The sequence below is a fragment of the Caretta caretta genome, chromosome 1 (genome assembly GCF_965140235.1).
Source record: "Caretta caretta isolate rCarCar2 chromosome 1, rCarCar1.hap1, whole genome shotgun sequence".
NCBI lineage: Eukaryota > Metazoa > Chordata > Testudines > Cheloniidae > Caretta > Caretta caretta.
In genome coordinates, this window is record NC_134206.1 from 156,305,829 (window position 1) to 156,329,547 (window position 23,719).

General features: G+C 45.2%; 1 protein-coding gene across 4 annotated transcripts in view; it reads left to right on the forward strand.

Annotated features, from left to right (window-relative positions):
- Positions 1–1,165: 1,165 nt before the first annotated feature.
- KDM6A (lysine demethylase 6A) overlaps positions 1,166–23,719 on the forward strand; it is a 278,230-nt gene continuing 255,676 nt past the window's right edge. For 3 of the 4 annotated variants that reach the window (XM_048864944.2, XM_048864934.2, XM_048864955.2), the window contains exons 1-2: positions 1,167–1,784; positions 1,994–2,057. In XM_048864944.2, the coding sequence (XP_048720901.2) occupies positions 1,621–1,784; positions 1,994–2,057 (228 nt within the window). In that variant the 5' untranslated portion in view covers positions 1,167–1,620. Of the gene's footprint in view, positions 1,785–1,993; positions 2,058–23,719 lie in introns of all 4 variants that reach the window. The other variant, XM_048864912.2, reaches the window with a different exon arrangement.

Sequence of the window (23,719 nt, forward strand, 5' to 3'; positions counted from 1 at the left end):
CCGCCCGGGGATTTTCTCTCTCTCATCTTTTGCTGTTTCTCTGTACCCCCACGGGCTGGGCTCATTCCCATCGCTCAGCAAGGTGGGCTGGAGACTGCCCGCTCCTGCCGGGACACCCGCGGTCTAGGAGCTTTCTAGAGGGGAGTTGTGCGGCCTGCCCCACCCGCTGTGTGCGCAGAGCCACGTGGCTACACCCGGGAGCCCCAGCGCCTCCATGAGGCGCCGGCAAGCCCGCCTGGCAGGGGCGGCCGGGAGCGGGGGTCCCGGGTCACTCATCGCAACCCAGCGCCGGGGCCGCGCGGCCCGACTCCGGCCCCCGCTTGCAGTGACGCGGCAGGGGCGCGGGCACAGCCCCGCGGCTTTCACCGCCCACGGCCCGGCGGGGAGGGGGGTGGGGGCAATAGCGAGTCTCCCTCGGGCAGCCCAGCTGCTGCTCCCGCGGCTGAGAGCGGGCCGGGCGGAGGTTGCTGCCGGGGAGAACTTCTCGCATCGCAAGCGGCGGCCAGCGCGCGGGGCCGGGGAGGGGGGGACGCACCGCTCCCGCGGAGGGAGCCATGATTATCCGGCGGTGCCAGGGGGCAGCCACGCCCTGCGCCCAGCCCCGGAGGGGGGGGGGGCGGCTCTTCGCCAACCGCTGCCCTCCGCCCCCGCATCGCTGCCGGAAGGAGGCGGAGAGTCGCCGGAGCGGGGCCCAGGCACCTTAGCGGGAGGTGGAGGGGGACTGATCCCGCCCCCCGCCAGGGGGCCCGGTGGCCGCTCTACCCCGCGAGCTGGAAACGGTCCCAGCTCCAAAGGAAAGGAAAGGAAAGGAACCCCCCGCCCCCCAACCTGCCGCTCCCCGCAGGCCCCCTCCGTTATTATTTAATGAGTACATACAAACGTGCTGTGCCTGAGTAACTGACAAAGCGCTCCGACTGACGAGACATTGTACCAATAGCGAGCAGAGTCCTCACCAAGTCCCGCCCCCTGAACATTCCCTTGACCAATGACGTGATGGAAGCTATGGGGCGGGCACAGAGAGCGCCAACCAAGCTGGAGCGCAGCGGTGGAAGAGCGCTATGACTGACGTAAGTCAACAAAGGTCACGTGTAGCGCTGGGGCGGCGGTGATTGGCTGGGCGGGCCCGGGCGGGCGGGGGGGCAAGGGGGGTCACGGTGGCGGCGTGGGGTTCGCTGTGTGACACAATTACAACAACTTTGTGCAGCTGCTGGGGAAGTTTGTACAGGCAACAAATACACCCTGCGCGGGCAGGCGGGGGGACCCTGTCACCCCGACTCCACTCACCCCGCGCGGCCGGGGCCAGCAGCGCAGCAGCGATGTAAACACGGCTCCGCCGCCATCGCCGCCTGCAGCCGCCGCAGCCTCCTCCTCTTCCTCCTCCTCCTCCCCCCGAGCCTCCAGCGCTGGGGCGCTCTTCCCCCTCCCTTCTCCTCCTCCTCCTCCTCCTCCGAGCCGCGGGGCTTCCCCCCGCCTCCCTCCCCCTCCCTCCCTGCCGGCTGTTGTTGTTGTAATAAAAGTTGTGGTGTGTGCGTAGGGCGCCCCGCCCCGCCCGGCACTGGGGGGCGTTGGGGGCGCGCCGGGGGGGCGGTTGTGATTGTGAGTTAATTACGCTGCGTTTCCATGAAATCGTGCGGAGTGTCGCTCGCCGCCGCTGCCGCCGCCTCTGCTGCTCCTTTCGGTGATGAGGAAAAGAAAATGGCGGCGGGGAAAGCGAACGGCCAGAGCGAGGAGGACTTCGCCAGCCTGACAGCCGAGGAGAGAGCAGCCCTCTCCGGCCTCGACAGGTACCCGCGGCCCCCCCTCCGCGCCCGCCCGCCTCCCCGTCCCGCCACTCTCCCCTCCCCGCCGCGGCGCCCCGCTCGGGCTGGGCCAGGGCGCCCGTCTCCGTGCGGGGCTTGTGCGGGCTCCCGGCTGGCCCCGCTCTGTCAGCGAGCCCGAGCGGGGGCTTCTCCCTGACTAACGCTGCGCCTTGTGCTTCTCTCCCCCTCCCCAGCCGAGTCTTCGGGTTTCTGAGGCTTCATGAAGATGGCGCCAGAACGAAGGCCTTGCTGTTAAAGGTAAGAGGATGGGGGGAGGAGGGAGCCAGCCCAGCCCCGCCACCTTTCCCCCCTCCCCCCCCCGAGCCTGCACGCCGTGTGTGTGTGTGTGTGTGTGTGTGCGCGCGCGCGCGTGGGGTGGCACCGCCACGGCCCAGGGGGAGAGACGCGCCGGGGCACTGGGTCCCCCCCACCCCCCAGGCGTACGGGCTCGCCCCTCGCCTCTCTGCTGGGGCTCCGTGTGTGTTAGGAGCCTTCCCCCGCCCCACCGGGCACATACAGCCCGCAGCTGCCCCCCGAGCGCACGTACAGCTCGGGGAGCGGGCACGGAGCGCGGCCTGCGGCTTCTCTCAGGCACTTTCTGGGGTTTGTTCAGAACTGGGACGGAAAGTGTCTGCGCGTCAGGCCGGAGTCTCCGGCTCTGGAGCAAGCGGCGAGGAGCGCGGGGTGGCCCAACGGGGTGGGTGTGAGGCGCTAATGACGCTGGTTCCCTCGGACCCTCCCTAGTGATTTTAACCCCGTTTGTATTGGGCTCAGGCTGCGCGCTCCCTGCCAAATCCCAGCCCCCTCCCCCGGCCTGCGCCCCTCACCCCGCTGCTGGCTGGAGCGGCGGAAACGCGGCCTCTTGGGTTGGGATAGCTCTAGTGTGGGAGTTGTGTGTCGCTTCGGAGTCAGTCGTTAAGTGACTTGTTTGTTCGCGGGGTCCAGCTGCCTCAAATGTGTAACTTCTAGCGGAGTGACTCCCCTTCTGCCCCGGCCGCCCCGCTCTTGCGCTGCTCCCAGAGAATGGCACAGTCTGAAACCTGCCTGGGCTTTATACGCACACGTTTGTTTCTGTGAAAAGTTGTTGGCCCTGTCATTTAGTTAAGTAATGGCTGCTCCTGTCGGCCCAAGATGGCCGGACAGGGAGGAGAAAGAGAAAGGGGAGGGGGAGGTAAACAGGGAAATAAATAGTAGGAATGAATATACACATCGGCTTAAATGTGTAGACCCCCACTGTGGTTCAGGCAAACTCTCTTGCGCATTGCAAGATTTTTCTCGTTGCTTTCCTAACGTAGAATACAGCGTTTGCCGACCTAGCATAATCCTTATCAACCTGTAGCACATTTAGCTTCCCATTCACAAGCTAGTGACAAAGGCTGTGCAGCTGGAGTATCTGTCAGTTTGTATCTTAAGACTGAAAACAGGAGGAAAACATTTGTGTACAAAATAATTCGAACCCATTAATAGATAGCTCAATATCTATTGCTGCAACTGGGCTATTTGATATTCCTCTGGTTTCTACTTTGGATTTAGTAGCTTTGCATTTGACACTTCTCTCATGCTATTGTGTCCATGCTGGATGTGAATGTTTTTACATGAATGTGTCCTTTCCATTATTCTTGTCTGATTTTGAAACTATACCTCCAAATGTGTTGAATTCAGTATTTTTAGGCCTGAATATGGGATTAATTTCTTTCTGGCATAACGGCAAAGCTTAATATTAGAATTTTTTCAAAAACAGTTTTCTTTGGGCTTATGTTTTTACAAAATAAGATTTTGCTTGTTGCTTATGAGTTTTAAAGTTATTTACAAACTTTTCAATATATCTATAAGATGGGAGCATGACATCAAATCACTTATATTTTTATTATTTTTAATTGTCATCTAATATGTAGATGTTATAATAGGCACATTTAAATAGTACTGAGAATCACTAGAAACTGACTTTGAGATGGAGTTTGTGAGAACACTTAAACATCCTACTTTTTTTTTTTATGCTATTCCTTGCAGGTCTCTTGCCACTTCAGTACGTTACCTTGTCTGTGTTTTGTGAAATCAAGTAGTAAAGCAAATTCAGTTCTAAATGCTAAGCTTTGATTCTTGCCATCCTATGTACTTGTATTTTAATTTAAATAGATTAATTTAATGGTTAGTGTTTATTGTATCAGACATATTGCTATATAATGTGGTATATTTTGTGACTTTTGAAGCAGACTTCTACAGATGCATTAATGTTACCTTTTTATTATGTGAACACACGCAGTCTGTAAAATTATTATAAATAGGCAAATATCCTAACCTTCTAACTGAATTTTCCTTGTAACATTTTCTGGCTCTGCATATTGGAAATACGTAAGATGCGGGTTACCTTGTGAAATGATTTCTGACTAAAATTTGTCATTTCTAAATGACAAATCAAGAGAATTATTTGGAGAGTAAAAGAATGAGAATGTTACTATTTGATACAAAGTATTTGGCAAGAAATTCATGCAAAAAACAATTTCATTCTATGTACAAATTTAGCTTGGTGTTACTTCAAGATTGTTTTTGTTTAAGTTGCTGTCCTAGCATGATTCAAAGTTAATATAATTTAAAATGCACCTCTTATGCTTTGGTCACTTCTCGCGCCTACGTATATACTGTTAGATCTAGTCCTGCACTGGGAGGGATTTAGGCTGGATGATGGAACAGGTCATCAGCATTTGATACGTCACTTCTAGCAATAAAAAATTGCCCAACAGCCATATATCATTTTGTTGTACCCTCGAATTCTGCTGTACTGTTCTTGGAGTTAGAATAATTTTAATTAAGTCTGTGCATGAAAGAACAACAGCAAACAAAACTCCTGGACTCTCTAGTTATGAAATCCTATCTTCATAATTCGGAATTCACTAGTAAAACATTAAGGACTCTGTTGTGCTGTTTACTCACAGTTGCACATTGGGAGAAGCGTGGAGTCATGCTGTTGCAGGAGGAATTGTCTTAGAGTATGTCTACATTGCATTTAAAAACCCACAGCTGGCCTCTGCCAGCTAACGCGAGCTTGGGCTAAGGGGCTGTTTAATTGTGGTGTAGACGTTCGGGCTTGCCCTGGAGTCCGGGTTCTAGGACCCCTGTGAGGTAGGAGGTTCCCAGAGCACAGGCTGCTGAGCCTGAACTTTACACTGCAATTAAACAACCCCTTAGCCCGAGTCACCTGGCACAGTCTGGCTGCGGGTGTCGAATTGCAGTGTAGACATACCCTTAGAGGCAGAATTCTTACTGATGTTCCCATTCATAGATGGTGGTTGCAATGTGATTACCCCTTCTATGTCTGGCAAGCTCTACTCGCTAGATTGCGAAGAAGGTAGGTAGGGTCATGGTCCTGCTTATTTCTGATAGCCTCCCTGAGATTAAAAAATTCTCAAAGGGGAGGGAGAAGACAGTCCTGTGCTCCACCTAGGAGGGAGTTTATTCCTTTCTCCTTCTGAGCACTTGCTGAGAATAAGGAGTATAGTTCTGACCCTAGAGCTCCTGTCTTGTAAGGTGGTAATGCTCTGTAGGATGTCATTGTAGATTGACAGGTTTCAGAGGAACAGCCGTGTTAGTCTGTATTCGCAAAAAGAAAAGGAGTACCTGAGCTGTAGCTCACGAAAGCTCATGCTCAAATAAATTGGTTAGTCTCTAAGGTGCCACAAGTACTCCTTTTCTTATTGTAGAATGAATTTCATTGGGTGCTGCCCTCACACTTAGCACATCAGAATGGTGTGTATAATATTGGTCCGGCACACCTTGTGTTCTGTGGCATATTGAAAGTCTAGAGTAGATGCATGTTATGTCACTGAACAATGTATTGCATGCATTATAGGCTGGACAGAATTGAAACTTTGTATTACATAATTGTGTATGTTGGCATTATTGTGTGGTGATATAAAACTGAAGAATTACTGTTCTCAAAACTTTCAACTTTATTTTGCAACAATGAATCCTGAAAATATTAGTTTGGAAGGTGTGCTTTCAATCTCTGCGATTAGTATGGCTTTTTGTGGGGTGGGGAGAGCCTGGGGATAGGATGGAAGGCTCTTATATCCTTATTGAAATGCTGAGATCCTCGTTATTGGTGCGCTGCAACCACTTTTATAGGAAATATCTTTCAGATGTTCACTAGAAGGTTATACCTGAAGGTGCAAAAGACACTCTATGGTATCTTGATGTCTCCCGGAGTTTGAATACATCTGATACTTTCCTTCCCTTGTTCCTGCTTTTCTCAGGCAATGAAGGCTTAAAAAAAAATACTTGGAGAGGGGAATAATTACAATATTGGAACTAGATTGCGAGGGAAGCCCTTTTTAATGTTCTTGTGGTATTTAGTCAAAGTTGACGTTTATTCCTTGTGACAAACCTTTATTTAATAAGATGTAATTTTTTGGTGTTTGTGTTAGAATGCTGCAGCTTATGTAATATATTGGGTTCAGGACTGTTACTAACTCCCCAATTCATTGAGTCTAATCAGTTTGGAATATACTGTTCAAAATAAAGCATTTTATTATTTAAAGACAGGCAACTTGAAGTCTAATTTATTTAAAAAATAAAATAAAAGTAGTTTCATATACTACATCTGTGCTTCAGTCTCCCTCACAAGTTTTATACAGTTTCTATTATGAAAGAGTGTGCATCTCCCCTGTTGTGAAGACGCCCCACACAAACAGGGAAAAATAATTAATTAGGTATGTGGAGTGCTATCAAATTCACAAAATAGCACAAGGAAAGAATATTGTGATCTTTCCATTATTCTTATGTTAGGTGTTATAGTACTTATAGCAGTGTGTTTACAAATATTTTACTGCCAGTGTGAATTAAGTTGACTGTATCCCTTTAGTGCTGGCTGTCAATTTTCTGCTAACATATAATTCAGCATCCTTATTTTTAATTATATCAGAGTGCTTGAAAAGTAGTTACGGAAAATATTTTAGAAAAATCTAAGTGTAGTACAGTGACTTATTTTTGAGCCTTTTAAAAAATCTTTTGGATTAATTTGTTTTCATCAGAATAGAAGAGAAACAATGCTTTAAAATAATTACACTGCTTATCTAATATAACGGTAGTGCTGGGAGCTGGGGAACTTGGGTATTGGTACCAGGAGACTCGTGTAAAAGTGCTCTAAAGAGGGGGGTGGTGTAATCACGTTCTGTAAATTATTACTGAGCTGTTGCTTCATAGCCATGTTAATAAATTCCAAATTTGTCTTATGTTTATTAAAATCAGTTGTCTAACATGTGTCTATATGAATGTGGAGGAAGGTGAAGTAAGTTACAATTTTGCAAGCAGTACCATACCTGGAAACTTGAGTTGCTGATCTTGTTTTAAAGTATCTTGAAGCGGAGCAGTTTGAAGTAAAATTTCTTAGATATTGGAGGCTGGTGTATGGATTTCAGACTGGTTGGTTGTCTTTCTGTATTCCATGTCTGCTTGAGCTTAAAGGCATAGATTTTAAAAAAGGCCCCACTGGAAGAAATGGTTGAATACATTCCATTATTCCTGGTTGTACAGTATTCTATTTTAAAACATCTTTTAAAATGTGTGTTACAAAATATTTACTTCAACAAATCAATGTTGCACACAAACCTTGAGAGCAAACATGTTAAAAAAGTTTTAGTACTTGCTGTAGCATAACTAGTGTTTGAATTTCAGCCAGCTTTGTTGTCATATATTGAGAGAGGCGTTGTGGACATTAGTATGGAATAGTTTCAGTAAGATACTCTACTTATTTTTGTAGCTTTCCAAATGTCATATGGTATGAGTATTGCTGTTACAGTAGTGCATAGAGGCTGCAACAGATTTTGGGGGTGGGGAGGGGGCATTGTGCTAGTTGATATGCATATATTACTCCTTGGAGGCATTCTGCACCAAAAAATTAAATTCTGTGCACAATATTTTAAAATCCTGCAAATTTTATTTGTCAAAATAACACTACATAATCACACCAGATTCAATTATTTTAGTAATTTATTTCAAAATACTTGACATCAAATATGTTATAACAATACAGACACAAAAATTTTCCCAGGAGTAGAGTTAAAGAAACCCCTAGGACAGGGGCGGGCAAACTTTTTGGCCTGAGGGCCACATCAGGTTCAGAAATTTGTATGGAGGGCCAGTTAAGGGAGGCTGTGCCTCCGCCCCCCCCCCCCAGGACCTCCTACCGCCCCATCCAACCCCCCACCCCCTCCTTCGTGACTGCCCTCCTGGGACCCCTGCCCCGTTCAACCCCTCCTGTTCCCCTGCCTCTGACTGCTCTGACCCCATCCACACCCTCCACCCCCTGACCACCACCCGAACTCCCCTGCCCACTATCAACCCTCCCTGCCCCCTTACTGCGCAGCACAGAGCACCGGTGGCTGGCGGCATTAACAGCGGCACCGCCCAGACTGTTGCCTGGCCGCCCACACAGTTGCGCTGGTGTAGTGTAGTAAATTTGCTCTCTGAAACGGCTACCAGTAGCACATTCCTATGTGGAGCAGTTTAATACACTACACCAGCAGCATGGTGCACTGAGGCTGTGGGGGAGGGGGAACAGCGGGGGAGGGGCCAGGGGCTAGCCTCCTGGGTCAGGAGCTCAGGGGCCAGGCTGTAGTTTGCCCACTTCTGCCCTAGGACAACCCAGTTCCTGTTTCTCTACCCTCTTCTATCCTTCAGAGCCCCACCGGGGTGCCAGACCGTCTCACCCCCTCCCCAGACATTTACTCCCTCTCCCACTCCAGAGGCCAGTTGCGGGGTCCCACCCTGGCCCAGACACTCTCACTCTGTACCCCGCACAGGCCAGCTGTGGCCACCACTCCCCAGACGCTCACACCCTCTGACCCCCAGGACCAGGAATCCAGAGGGAGAAACAGCCTGATGGGTCCCGAGCTTACACAGAGTTTACTGTGCCCTGCTGCCTCCTTACATCAGGCCGTGTTGGGAATCCTCCAGCTCCTGATCCATGTCTTTGATTTGTGAGCTGGGCTCTGCCAGGTCCAGTGGCCCCTAGTGGCGGGCAACATTTCTGCAGCCCATTTCTGGGGGCGGGAAAGGAAATTCTGTGCGCACAACATGAATTTCTGCAAAATTCTGCATTGCGCAGTGGTGCAGAATTCCCCCCAGGAGTAACATACATAATAAGGCAGTACTTACCCTTAAATGTTTTCCTAAAAGAGATGCTCTGGTTCAAATAGGAATTATTTTGAGGAAGTTCTACAGCCTGTTACGCAGGAGATCAGCCTAGATCAGTGGTTCTCAAGCTGCGGACTGCTTGCGGCCCAATGTGACATCTTCAGGGCCATACAGGTAGTACATATATTGTGTGGATGTGGGCAATATAACACAGAGAGAGCTGCATACGTGGCCCACAGTGGTAAATAGGTTGAGAATCACTGGACTAGAAGATCATATTGGTATCTTCTGGCCTTAAAATCTATGGAAAATTTTACAGTGAAAATAGATATGCCAGGCAAGGATTTGGGGGGGGGAGAAGAAATGGGAGTAGTATCCACATTTAACAGATGGTGAGTTAAAGTACAGCAAGAGTAAGTAACTTTCCTGAGGTCACACAGGAAATGTGTGGCAAAGATGGGAATAAAACCCAGGTATATCGAATTCTAGCCCAATATCCTAACCCTAAGACATCTTTCCTTTGAGCTGTGTATAGGTGTATTCATGATACTAATGGAGTCTGGCTTTAAAGGAGGAGAAATACAAAATAGTCCAAGTGAAATCTCAGAAATATTTCTGAAATTCTTTAAATGCTATATATATAATAGTCAAATGGTGCAGGGTTTCTGTCCAGTCTCACCTTGGATGATGTTTTTAATTCACTTGTGTCTTTGCCATTTGTGGCTAAATGTGGTGACCTGAGACTCTTGTGAGCCTTTGTCTGATCCTGTTATTGATGTGAATCTGTTAGGCATATTACTTTTCAGTAGCAAGGCCACATGTAGGTGTTATGCATGTCTTCTGAAATGAGTGCTGATAGTATGGTCTGAAAAGTTCATTCATATATTCAGAATATGGCACTTATTAAATAAAAAAATATTCTAGACATGTTGGGGTTATCCTTTGTATCCCTCTGCTTGTAAAGCCATTTGCTTTACTTAATCAGTTCAATTGTACAAAGATTTGGGGAAGCCATAAAAACATAGATTTCCCCCCCCCCCCCACCATGTTATGTTTTTAAGGTCTGATATCTCAGGACCTTCCAGGACTATAAGCATGTGCTGTAATCCATTGGCAGCCTGTATCCCATTGGAAATTTAGGAATCTTACATCACTGAAAAGGTTAAATGCCCATTTCCAGCCCTGAAGAGTGTCAAGGTATCCACCTTTAAACTGATCATAGGTTCATTGCTGATGGTTACTGGTCCTAGGAAACAAGTAGATGCAACTTTGTTGGGAAATTCTGCAGTTGTGAGGCAAAAGGGAAAAGGAAATTGTGAACAGTTCTAAAACAACCATTTTATTTTTAACAGACTTGGGGCATTACACGAAGTCCTGAGGAGATGAATTAGTGGATAGAGGGCAGGTGAGGCTATCAAAGGTGTTAAAGTTGTTGAACCAGGTGATACCTTTTTCTCTTTTTTTTTTTTCCAAAATATGTCAGTGGTCCTACCATTATCACATAGATTCATACTCTCAGTATTTATCCCCCATATATTGTATGTGCATGGTTCCTGTCCTCTCCCACCTATCAAATTTCGATTGTTTCCTCCCTAAACTACAATAAATATTACCCTTTCTTTTGTTTAGGTTCTGGAATTGTGGTGTTTTGATTAGAAAAATTGGACTATCATGTGTAATTTCTTTCTTTAAATATTTAAATGACACTTGCTCAATGACCCTTAGAATGCTGCTGGTGGTTTTTCAGGCCAGCTAGTCAAATGGTCCAAAGGACACACTTTTATAAATGTAGATTAATAGTGCCCTCCTATTTAGCAGAATATGTATTTGAATCTTTTAGAAAATTGAAATACTGTCCTTGGTTACATGTGTGTAGCCCGAGGAAGGGTGGTGGGGTTGTATTGGTGTCACTGTGTGCATAAATTGACCTGCAGAATCTTTACTGTTACCGTGAGAGAGCAAGAGAGAGATGCTGTACTCTGAGCCCAGTTTTACTTTGTAGGCCTCAGACGTTTGGGGTGGTGGGAGGAAGTATATAAATTCTTATTTTTTTAATAAAAGGAACAAATGATCTAGAACTAGACACAATAAACAAGGAACAATACAATGTCATTTTAAAATCAGTTTTTGAATAGAGGCCTTAACCTAGAAAATTTTGAAGGCTCATTCTGCTTGAAGATGTGAGTATATCAAATATTTGTTTAAGGCCCTATCAGCAATTGTTACTTTTATGTGAGACTTTAAGTTTTATGCTTCTGTCTCCATAGTGGACTGATGTTTTTCATATTGGATACTATTTTCTCTCTTTAGAAGGAATGATATGAGAAAGTCTACACTTATAAACAAGCTACTGAATTAATGAACAGGAAAAGCCCCTAAGCATACCTTGGGGTGTTAAACAATATTCTTGCACTGATAATAGTGCATAACATTCTCTGTTCTCATTTTTGCATTAGTGGATAACAGAACTGTTTTGACTAAATATTTTTCTCTATAATTCTTGTAACAAGATCATAGGGGACATTTTGTGCATTTGATATGTGGAATTAAGAGCTAATGTATGTAGTTGCAAGAAAAATGACTTGGTTTTTATGAACTAATATGTCTAGAATGATGTGTATCAGCATTTTGGTTTTCTTTATGGTCAATTGTTAAGAACTATTGTTGAAGTGGCTCTATGTATAAGACCAAATGCCTTCTCCAAGAACTTTGTTTGCAGGACTGAATTACTATCCAAAATAAGTTTAATATTCCATTCTAGATCAGATTAAACAGTGAATACATTTTTCATGGAATTTCAGATAGTATTTTGGGAATTGAGGTGTTGTTTAGGTTTTTTATAATATTGTTTAAAATTGGTCAAAAGATGCATAATGACATCCATAATAGAAACACTGCACATTTTCTGTAGTCACATAGACCTGCATCTCTTAAACTGAAAAAGTTAGTCAAGATGGTTACTAAAAGCTCTATATTTTATAGTCTGTCAGGCTTGAAAAGCTCACTTGCTCAAGAATTTGGATCAGGTTAGTGAGTTGGGACTAACGAGCAGAGCTTCTGGTTCACTCCCCTCTGAAGGAAGGGGAGGTGCCTGGGAACACAAGCAGTACAGGTGCTACTGCACGTTGAAGAGGAGTGCCACTGCCCTTTTCTAAGGACAAGAAGGGGGAACTGGGGTATTTGGGCTGTCCTGGGAGGCATGAGAGAGATGCAGAGCTTGAACAAGTTTATTAAAAAAAAAAAAGTGTACAGCAAAAGGTGGCAAATGACTTTCAGTACAAACTCCTCGGTGTCTGTCTTGTGTACCTGCCCGTGTTCCATACTGCTGTGGAGAAGATCTGGCTCTAGAGGGGGAGGAATACACATGGAAGTGCCTAAGCTGAATGCAGCATGGCGTGCATTTGGAGCCACTGTTAGCTGAACCTAGGCCTCCCTCTGCTTTGTGCAAAGGAAGAGGGGAGTGGATAGAGTCTCTGCCTCCCAGGAAGGAATCCGGGGAGAAGATCCTGCTGAGGAAAGGAAGAAATCCCCCCATAAGAGGTCTCAACAGACGAGAGAGGCTGAAATGGAGTTACTTTGCGGAGTGGATGGGGGTCAGGAGTGGTGTCATGGGGAGGGGAAGAAAGCATGGGAGAGATTGGTGCTGTACACCTTTCCAGCAGCTCCCTGAAACCTGTTGCTGGCCCCCTGCCTTCTTGCTGTCTGAGCTAGTTAACTTGCCTGCAGTGTTGTTCCCTACCTCAGTAGGTGCACTGGCAAGATGAATAAGAACAAAGTATACATACATAACAAGATTAGGAGGGGTAGAAGAAAAGATGGATGGGAAATAGTGAAGTTGTGTGTGGAACACCCCGAAGGGGGAGGGAGGGAAGTCATTCATTTTGTCCGAACCCTATAAATCCTGAATATAGCATGGCTGATGTCATTTTCTCCTGCCCCTGAAGCAAGAGAGCAAGCCTGAGAGCAGAGCAACTGAGGGACAACTGCTCTTAAGAGGAAAGGATGGAGGCAAAAATAAAGCAGACTAAATGCTGCTGCTGTTTTTTAAGAGTGAAGTTGGAGCAGAGCAGCCCAGGTGTTGCTGCTTTTTCTTCAGGGTGAAAGGGAAAGCCAAGGAAAAGAAAAGGTCAGGCTCTTTTGTTAAACTTGGAGGGTGGGGGGAAGTCAGTATATAGGGGTTGTAGGTGGTTATGATATGAGGTGGGTGAAAGAGGAAAGGATTGAGAAGATTTTAAATGTGCAGTTGGGATTTTTGTAAGGGAGAAGGAATGAGAGCCAGAAAATACAAGGGAATAGATTAATAGGTGGGAAACAGATCACAATGGAGAAGTGGGGGGAAGAGATGGAAAACCGGGAATACCAGACACACAGCAATGCTGAAAGATGCCACATGATCTGCAATAGGACAGAAAAGAACAGGGAAGAAATTGTAACAATACAATAGTTAGCTACATTTGTTGAAGGTTTGTTAAATAGAAGTGCTGCAATTAAATGAATATATTAAATATAGTGGAGAGTAAACAGTATGCAACTTCTGTTCTTAACAGGTTCATGGTTTTGGGCTTTGGTATGAAAGGGAGTCATCTAGGTAGTTTTCATCTGTATATAGTAGGCTGTCCTCAGACTCATGAGGGTTGGAAATATTTCAAGCATGAAACTTTTTGTATTTCTGAAACCTTAATATTTGAACGTTGAATTTCCCAAAGGAAAGGGAATATATGATTGATAAAGAGTAGCTACTCACGTTTTAAAGATGACTTGCAAAGGAGAAGAAAAAATTAGATTTCTGTCCTTTTGTGCTACATTAGGATGCACAAAGAAAGCCTGACATTTTTAAAAAATTGCTTGTTTTTATAATTGAAGTTCAAGTCTTTTAGTTACAAGAGCGAATAAATGAAAAAATGCATATAATTTTACACTTGCAAGTTTCTGAAAAATTTCTGCATAAGTGGCTGATGTTGAAACTTGGTTGTCAGAGTGAAGGTTAGAATCATAGAATATCAGGGTTGGAAGGGACCTCAGGAGGTCATCTAGTCGAACCCCCTGCTCAAAGCAGGACCAATCCCCAATTAAATCATCCCAGCCAGGGCTTTGTCAAGCCTGACCTTAAAAACTTCTAAGGAAGGAGATTCTACCACCTCCCTAGGCAACGCATTCCAGTGTTTCACCACCCTCCTAGTGAAAAAGTTTTTCCTAATATCCAACCTAAACCTCCTCCCCCACTGCAACTTGAGACCATTACTCCTTGTCCTGTCCTCTTCTACCACTGAGAATAGTCTAGAACCATCCTCTCTGGAACCACCTCTCAGGTAGTTGAAAGCAGCTATCAAATCCCCCCTCATTCTTCTCTTCCGCAGACTAAACAATCCCAGTTCCTTCAGCCTCTCCTCATAAGTCATGTGTTCCAGACCCCTAATCATTTTTGTTGCCCTTCGCTGGACTCTCTCCAATTTATCCACATCCTTCTTGTAGTGTGGGGCCCAAAACTGGACACAGTACTCCAGATGAGGCCTCACCAATGTCAAATAGAGGGGGACGATCACGTCCCGCGATCTGCTCGCTGTGCCCCTACTTATACATCCCAAAATGCTGTTGGCCTTCTTGGCAACAAGGGCACACTATTGACTCATATCCAGCTTCTCGTCCACTGTCACCCCTAGGTCCTTTTCCGCAGAACTGCTGCCTAGCCATTCAGTCCCTAGTCTATAGTGGTGAATGGGATTCTTCCATCCTAAGTGCAGGACCCTGCACTTATCCTTATTGAACCTCATCAGATTTCTTTTGGCCCAATCCTCCAATTTGTCTAGGTCCCTCTGTATCCTATCCCTGCCCTCCAGCGTATCTACCACTCCTCCCAGTTTAGTATCATCCGCAAATTTGCTGAGAGTGCAATCCACACCATCCTCCAGATCATTTATGAAGATATTGAACAAAACCGGCCCCAGGACCGACCCCTGCGGCACTCCACTTGACACCGGCTGCCAACTAGACATGGAGCCATTGATCAGTACCCGTTGAGCCCGACAATCTAGCCAACTTTCTACCCACCTTATAGTGCATTCATCCAGCCCATGCTTCTTTAACTTGCTGACAAGAATACTGTTGGAGACCGTGTCAAAAGCTTTGCTAAAGTCAAGAAACAATACATCCACTGCTTTCCCTTCATCCACAGAATCAGTAATCTCATCATAGAAGGCGATTAGATTAGTCAGGCATGACCTTCCCTTGGTGAATCCATGCTGACTGTTCCTGATCACTTTCCTGTCATGTAAGTGCTTCAGGATTGATTCTTTGAGGACCTGCTCCATGATTTTTCCAGGGACTGAGGTGAGGCTGACTGGCCTGTAGTTCCCAGGATCCTCCTTCTTCCCTTTTTTAAAGATTGGCACTACATTAGCTTTTTTCCAGTCATCCGGGACTTCCCCCGTTCGCCACGAGTTTTCAAAGGTAACGGCCAATGGCTCTGCAATCACAGCCGCCAATTCCTTTAGCACTCTCGGATGCAACTCGTCCGGCCCCATGGACTTGTGCACGTCCAGCTTTTCTAAATAGTCCCTAACCACCTCTTTCTCCACAGAGGGCTGGCCATCTACTCCCCATGCTGTGATGCCCAGCGCAGTAGTCTGGGAGCTGACCTTGTTAGTGAAGACAGAGGCAAAAAAAGCATTGAGTACATTAGCTTTTTCCACATCCTCTGTCACTAGGTTGCCTCCCTCATTCAGTAAGGGGCCCACACTTTCCTTGGCTTTCTTCTTGTTGCCAACATACCTGAAGAAACCCTTCTTGTTACTCTTGACATCTCTCGCTAGCTGCAGCTCCAGGTGCGATTTGGCCCTCCTGATTTCATTCCTACATGCCTGAGCAATATTTTTATACTCTTCCCTGGTCATATGTCCAACCTTCCATTTCTTGTAAGCTTCTTTTTTATGCTTAAGATCCGTTAGGATTTCACCGTTAAGTTAAGCTGGTCGCCTGCCATATTTACTATTCTTTCGACACATCGGGATGGTTTGTCCCTGTAACCTCAACAGGGATTCCTTGAAATACAGCCAGCTCTCCTGGACTCCTTTCCCCTTCATGTTAGTCCCCCAGGGGATCCTACCCATCAGTTCCCTGAGGGAGTCGAAGTCTGCTTTCCTGAAGTCCAGGGTCCGTATCCTGCTGCTTACCTTTCTTCCCTGTGTCAGGATCCTGAACTCAACCAACTCATGTCATGTTACTGTCCTGCCATGAATTCAAAACAGATTGAGAAGTCAGAGCAGGAATAAGTTACCTATTCTTTGTTTTAGAATTGCTTTAAAAATCTGAAATCCGAGAAATTTTATGTATACATGCAAACTTCAAACACTGGACAGTATGGAAATTTATGTGTAAAGTGACCTCCTCTGAGGTCTTAAGCAGAATCCCCACAATGCACCTTTGGTACAGGAGTACACAATTTTTAGTCAGATGGTTATAGATCTGGTGACATTAGTCTGGGGGGGAAAGGGAGAGGTGTACCAAAACTGGGCTCATAATGGAAACCTAGTCCCTAACTTAACTACAGAGATGACCTGGCAGAGGAGGTTAATAGTAAAAATTTGAATTCTTATTTTGCTTATTCAGGGGTAATGGGGATTGTGAGGCATTTCTGGAAGCTCTGACACATGCATGATGTAACGGCTACAATGATATTGGATCGCATAATTAGATTATCAGTATCCATAAGTAAAAGTGGCAGGCACAAGTAAGGATATGTCTTCAACTTTAAAAGGGCCACTTAAAAAGTAACTTTCAGGTAGTAAACATGTCCACGTCCCCTGCTCGTTTTTGTGGTTTAAGTTGACACTGTCCCTTTTTACACTTTGCATTTCTTGCTTCCAGTGCAGACAACCAAGATCTTCTAGGGAAAGCCCAGATGTGATGGACTGAGCTGAATTCACTCTGTCCTCATCTTTCTAATAGCAAAGCCAGAGAAACCCTTCCCCCAATACACTGGGATTTACTTTTGTTGGGGAATCCCGATAACAGAGGAGTAGGAATTTTCCAGCACTGAGAAACCACAGCTCTTGTAGGGTGTGAGTAAGCTAACGTGTAGACTCGCCAGCTGGGGAAAGAAAAATAAATCCCACCTATAGGACATTTCACATCCTTTCCTCGGGGCTTGCTTTTTTTTCTTAAAAACAACTCAAAACCAGAACACATCAATTCAGACTACTGGGTAATAATTACCGGAGGCCTTTCCAGCTTCAACCAGTTGGGAAGAGAGAGGACATACCCTTCCCCTATTGCAGTGGTTTTCGGCCTGTTTTTCATTTGCGGACCAATAAAACATGGCAGTATGGACCCTTTTGGAAATCTTAGACATAGTCTGTGGACCTCCAGGATTCATGGACCACAGGTTGAAAACCACTGCCCTATCACAACCTCTTTTGCACCAGGGAAAGGCATCTCTCACCTGGCCCTGAGCTGCTGCAGCAAGAAAGGGCTGGGGGGGGGGGGGGGGGAGAGTCCTCTCTCCCTACTGCAGCCCTGCGGTAGCCTGCACCCTCCCTCCCCCCCCCCCCCCCCCCCCCCCCGGCCGCACCTCAACCCTCTGCCCCAGTCCTGAGCCCCCTCCCAAGCCCCTCATCCCTGGCCCCACCCCAGAGCCTTCACCCATAGCAGGAGCCCTCACCCCCTACACCCAGCCCCAAGCCCCCTCCCGCACCCTGAACCCCTCCTCCCCACCCCAGTCTGCACCCCCTAGCCAGAACCCTCATCCCCCCACACGCCAACCCTCTGCCCTAGCCCTGAGCTCCCTCCCGCACCCCAATCCCATCATCCCCAGCCCCACCCCAGAGCTCTCACCCCCCGCACCTCTATCCTCTGCCTCAGCACTGAGCCCCATCTCACACTCCAAACTCCTTGTCCCCATCCCCACCACATGCATCTTATGTGCACCAATATGAAGGTGATGTGTCACACAACAAAATTCATTCCACACATGGACGTAAAAAATTAGAGGGAACATTGCTCATAACTTCCCCTTGCTTCTATACCCTCTAGAGCATAGCATTCCGTGTTGCCAGTTTCCCTTACTCCCTATGTCCTGTTACCCCCTTTGCTAAACACTGCTCTCCTACTTCATTTTTTTTATTTATAAGAAAATCCTAACTTTTACAAAGCAGTTTCTATAGGTTAACTTACAGATAAAGCTGATCAGACGTGCAACATACTACTTCACCTATCTTTTTAAAAGAAGAATCCTAAATGAATTTTTAAAAATATGTAACCCATTTAAAAATCAAGGAAATTTAAATTGAGGTGCCCAAGGAAGGCATGTTATAGTGCAGTTCAGGCATTGGATTGGGACTCAGATCTCCAGTGTTGTGTTGGGCAATGTACTTAATCTTTGTTTCTTATTTCCACTTTGGAAAATGGGGTACTTTTTTTTTAACCTTTATGTGTCATATGCTGTTAGATTATAAATTCTTCTGTATAGTGACTGCTTCTTCCTCTGTGTATGTACTGTGCGTGGCACAGTGGGGCCTTGATCATGGCTGTAGCCTCTAGTTGCTATTGTGATACAAATTATAAGGTTTGATTTTTATCACAAATAACTCCTCCGTGCTTTCTGAAATGCACATAATCATTGGTGAGTTCACCCAGACAACCTTAAATCTGGGCTCATAATGTGATCCAGAAACCAAGGCAGCCTTATATCTGTCAATTACTCATTCATCTCAAATGACCACAAAAACTATATAATATTGAACTCCTACTTATGCATTGATTGCACAGAATATAGCTGTGGTTATGACCGAATACTCTCCATAGAAAAGCACATCCTTGAAATGATGTCTTTTAAGGAAAGTAGTGTATTGAGTGCTGCTATTTGCTACCGTTCGCAAAGGGCTTATCTGTCACCAATTATATACGTGTTAGAGATACCGTATCTAAAATTCGTAGATCAAAGGATCATGACATGAAAAATTACTTGAGGGGAAAAATAATCTGTATTGATAAAGCATCGTGCTTAACAGACTACATTTGAAGCTTTTCTAAAATATATCCTACAGTCTACACAATTCCACCTGTAAAACTATACAGTATCTTCTCATATCTAAAAATTACAACACAATATAGAAGTATGGTGGAGTACAAGGCCAGAGTTAGTTGTTTGACCGTATCTGTAGTTTGCTGTAATTCAGAGTACTTGGAGTTCTTTTAATTTAAAAGTAATTTAACCTTAAATTTTAATTTCCTGCTTTTTAGAGCTTGAGCTTTACAAAAATTCACAGTTCTTAAATGCTTTTCTAAAATATTGGTGCTGTGCCTGCTCAGTTTTTAACTAACTATAAGCTAATGTTTTTTTCCATTTTTAAATTATACTGGAAAAAGCACTAGGAAATGAACTGCCCTGGTGTAATCCTGCAGTGTGAATGGGATCAGCTGCATAATGTGGTCAATTTTTCCATTTTCAGTGTTAGTAAATAACCGTTTAAAAATGATGTAGCAGTTATTTATGCAATTTTATCCTTTGTTTACTAAATACATACATCTTTAAAGTAAAATGTGAATTAACATTCAGTTTATGGAAAGAAATGGATACTACAAGATTAGGTCAGGCTCCAGTGTTTAGGTTACCTCTCCTTCTACACACACTAATTTTTTTAAATGTGAGGGTTTCTAAATATTTAGGTAAAAAGAAAAGGAGTACTTGTGGCACCTTAGAGACTAACCAATTTATTTGAGCATGAGCTTTCGTGAGCTACAGCTCACTTCATCAGATGCATCTGTAGCTCACGAAAGCTTATGTTCAAATAAATTGGTTAGTCTCTAAGGTGCCACTAGTACTCCTTTTCTTTTTGCGAATACAGACTAACACAGCTGCTAGTCTGAAACCTAAATATTTAGGTTTCACTTTTGGTTCCCAATGTAATGATGACAAAGTATTGTAATAATTGAAATACCTCATCACCATAATAAAACTAAGCAGTTTCTGTTTCTCATGTTTTGGTAATTTGGAGGTTAACTACTCTTTTTCCATTAGACCCCCCCTTTGCCTTACACTGAATCTCTTACAAAATTTTGCTACCGTAGGTGAAGTAGCAGCTCCCATGCTTCTCTGCAACTCAGCAGTTGCTGAAATGGAGGGATCTGGAGTATGGTTGAGTCTTGGAGAAAAGGAAGCCGTCTCTTTGCTGCATGACCGTGGGAGGTGGCAGTGTATGAGGTTGCACTCCCGGAACCGTAATGAAAGTTGCTAAGTGAGGGTTGATCTGAGGTGGTGTAGTTAATATTATTCATGCTCTTCCTTTTGGAGTGGCTGGGTAATAGCAATTAGGTGAGGAGTTCTGTAGGTTCTTACTCCCCTAGATTAGTGTAAAGCTAGAATCCTAACCTCACCCCCAGGTTCATTGATCCGTTCTCCTTGTAGTATTCTTTCACTTGAGCAGAGCTAGGATTGCAGGGTCCTTTAATTTGTATACCTAACTGTGGCTGTTTTTCATGAAGCAATCATCACACGTGAGCTGTGGGTCATAGACTCAAATGCAGTGAAGGGAAAGGAGCAAGAAAATGTAGGAACAAATTGGTTTCAAACAGTAGTTTGTAATATTGCTAGTATTTTTCGTCTCCTCCCTTCACAAGTGAGAATTTATTAATATGGCAATTAAATATTTCACTAGGAAGGAGACCAGCAGGAGAGTGAGTTTGTGTGTGTGTGTGTGTGGGGGGGGGGGGTAGAGGGTGAGAGAACCTGGATTTGTGCTGGAAATGGCCCAACTTGATTATCATACACATTGTAAGGAGAGTGATCACTTTAGATAAGCTATTACCAGCAGGAGAGTTGGGTGGGAGGAGGTATTGTTTCATGGTCTCTGTGTATATAATGTCTTCTGCAGTTTCCACAGTATGCATCCGATGAAGTGAGCTGTAGCTCACGAAAGTTTATGCTCAAATAAATTGGTTAGTCTCTAAGATGCCACAAGTACTCCTTTTCTTTTTTCAGAATGGCTGTCTGCATTTTCATATTCATTCTTGATCTGTTTCTTAATTTGTAAAACTATTTTAAAAATTAATCTTTTACAAAACTTAAAACGATTTTTGGCTCAAAATTTATAAAAATTAGTCCAGTAAAAATGTTTCTTCACTTATTTAAATTCTAAAGAAAACAGTTTTAAAATTAACATTCCCCTGCAGTGATATGAAACAAGTGTCAAGCATGTTTTTTAAAATTTAATTAAATATTGTCTGTAGCCTTTGTGGCAGGTGTTGTCAGCAGTAAAAAGTCTGGGTTCAATTTTCTAGTTGTTTTTTTTTTTTTCTTTTTTCTGAAGCCTTAATACTTCCTCACTTGCAAACACTGAGTACAGGGGTTAAAACAGAGAATTTATTTTTTTTGTGTGTGTGGGGGAGGCAACAGAAAGAATGAATTTAGGATAAACAACAATAAAATAACTTTCTATGAGGAAAGACAGCCCCCCCCTTGCACTGCCCCTTACCTGCTCCTCCTCCTCCCCCCCTTCCCCCTGGATGTCTTAACAGTAGATACAACTCCATCCTCCAACAGTTGTGAGTAGCGTATGTTTTCTGACAACTTCCTTCCTTCCTAGCTTCCTATACACAATTAGTAGAGCCCTGCAAATCGGCGGATGTCCACTTCATATCCACGGATAGTGGATCGGATGCAGATACAACTGCACAGAGCCCTACTCACTGGTGGCATGGGCAGCAATGGTTGGGGCTGGGTGGCAGGTCGGCGTTGGGGCTGTCCAGCACCTGCTTGCTGCATTGCTTCCTGTCCAGCAGCTTGGGCCACTAGGGCAGCACTAGCATCCCCACCATGGCCCGGCCTGGCAGCACTGGCTGTGCTCCCAGTCCTGGGCCTGACCCGCCGGCTCCAGGGCAGCAGGGCCCATACTCGGCCAAAGGGATTGGAGCGGGCAAGGCCCCAGCATCCTGCCCCTCCGCTCCACTGTGATGCAACACACATTGCTGCTGCCATGTGCCATTGCTTGCGAGCCCCTGGGCGCAGGATGCGATGCGATGCCCCTCCTCGAGACCCACCCTTGCGCTGCCCCTTACCCCCTGCCCCTTCCTCCCCTCCCTCCCCCTGTCACTAGCCCTGTGAGATGGCTTGCTGCTGCAGGTGTGGATGTGGTTATCGGTAAAAGATGGCTAAGCAGATCATGGGTGCGGATCCACGTTTTTGTATCTTTGCAGGGCTATAACAATTAGCTGTCCTAGGTTCGAGAAAGGTGAGAATTCCTGCAGTCCATTGCTGCCTGGGGTGCTCTGGAGGCTCTACTATTTGATTGCAGCTTAAATTGCAGAGTAGGGAGGCTCACACCATAGTTCCTTAGGTAGTCTGCTGTTCTTTATGTGGCTTTGGCCTAAACTGCCTATCTCTACCTCAAAGCTGCTGCTCTGTACTATCCCTTGCCTCAAAGCTGCTACCACTCTCTGCAATGTCCATTGATTTGTAATAGTCTGCTCATTTCTTAGAGAGGGATCAGTGGTATCTAGAACCTCTAACAGACTCCTCACCACCAGGGAGGCACTTGTCCTACCTTCTGCCGGCTTCTTTTCACTCATAGCCCTGTACAGGCTCCCTTACCCAACTGTACTTGACTGCAATCTTGGTCAGGGTGACCCCAACCACAACTGGTGTAGAGTGCTTGCATCTTTCTCCCAGCAAGATGAATTGCATATTATTTCCTTTAAAATCAAAACTTACTTGTATTTAACCCAAATGGCCCAAACATCACAGGAAACTGAAGCACAGATTAAGGCCTCACCCGTTGTCAGTTTCCCTTACTCTCCAACAGATGCTGGCAGAAAGTTCCCTGTCAGCAGAGCCCCGCCCATCTCCAGTTCTTAAGTAACTGTGTGGCTCTTCGTCCATTTCACCAACAGGTGAGAGTAGTGAGCTCCCTTCTCTTTAAAGCTTCAGGCCACATCACTTGCGTGTCTAAGATGTTACCTGTAACATAAATATTTGTTTACTGTGAATTTCTTTAAGTTAATCGTATTCCTTTTCATGGTGTGCTAACCTTGAAGCTACAACTTCTGTTTGAACATTAAGTGAAAACATTTGACTGTTGTTCAAACTGTGACAATGAGAGCAAGTATTAAAAATTTTATTAAAGTTAATGTTTAAAGTCAAATTTACACAAGGTAATGGGGTCAGGCTTGGGTTATTAGGGATTACAAGTTATCGGTTACAAGGTTCACGGGATACATACATAGCACATAACCAGCACAGACCCAGATTGGGGTGCAGGAGTTTTTAAAACATCACTGGATAAGCGGTCTCGGGTATGCCACCCATAGAATGTATTCAGAGTCCAAGTCAGTACTGGTGTAGTGAATAAGTACATGGAGTACCATTAGTAGTACATTAGTACCAACTACAATTAAGAAATCTTCAGGACTTTAAGATAATGTGACTAGGTGGTCTGTTACAGAGTCAGATGTATGGAGGTCACATTGTTACTAGTTACCCCATTTAAATGTGTGTGTGGAGGGGATGGCGGGGGGATGACTGATGGGCCAACATTTATTAGGGGTGGAGCTAAGGACCTATAAAGTCTGCTCCAGCTCTGAGGGATTTATTCCAGTCTGGGAGCTGAGTTTACGTAGAAGCATGCTCTTGTATATATTATGGAGCAGTCACTGGAATTTTTCGTAATATACATTTAAAATGATATGTTATCTAATTCTCTATCTTCCAAAATTTATATTTGGTCCAATATATTATGTTTACATAGGAACATTTTGTTTTTTACAACACTGATTTTATGGTGTTCCCTGTGACATTTTAA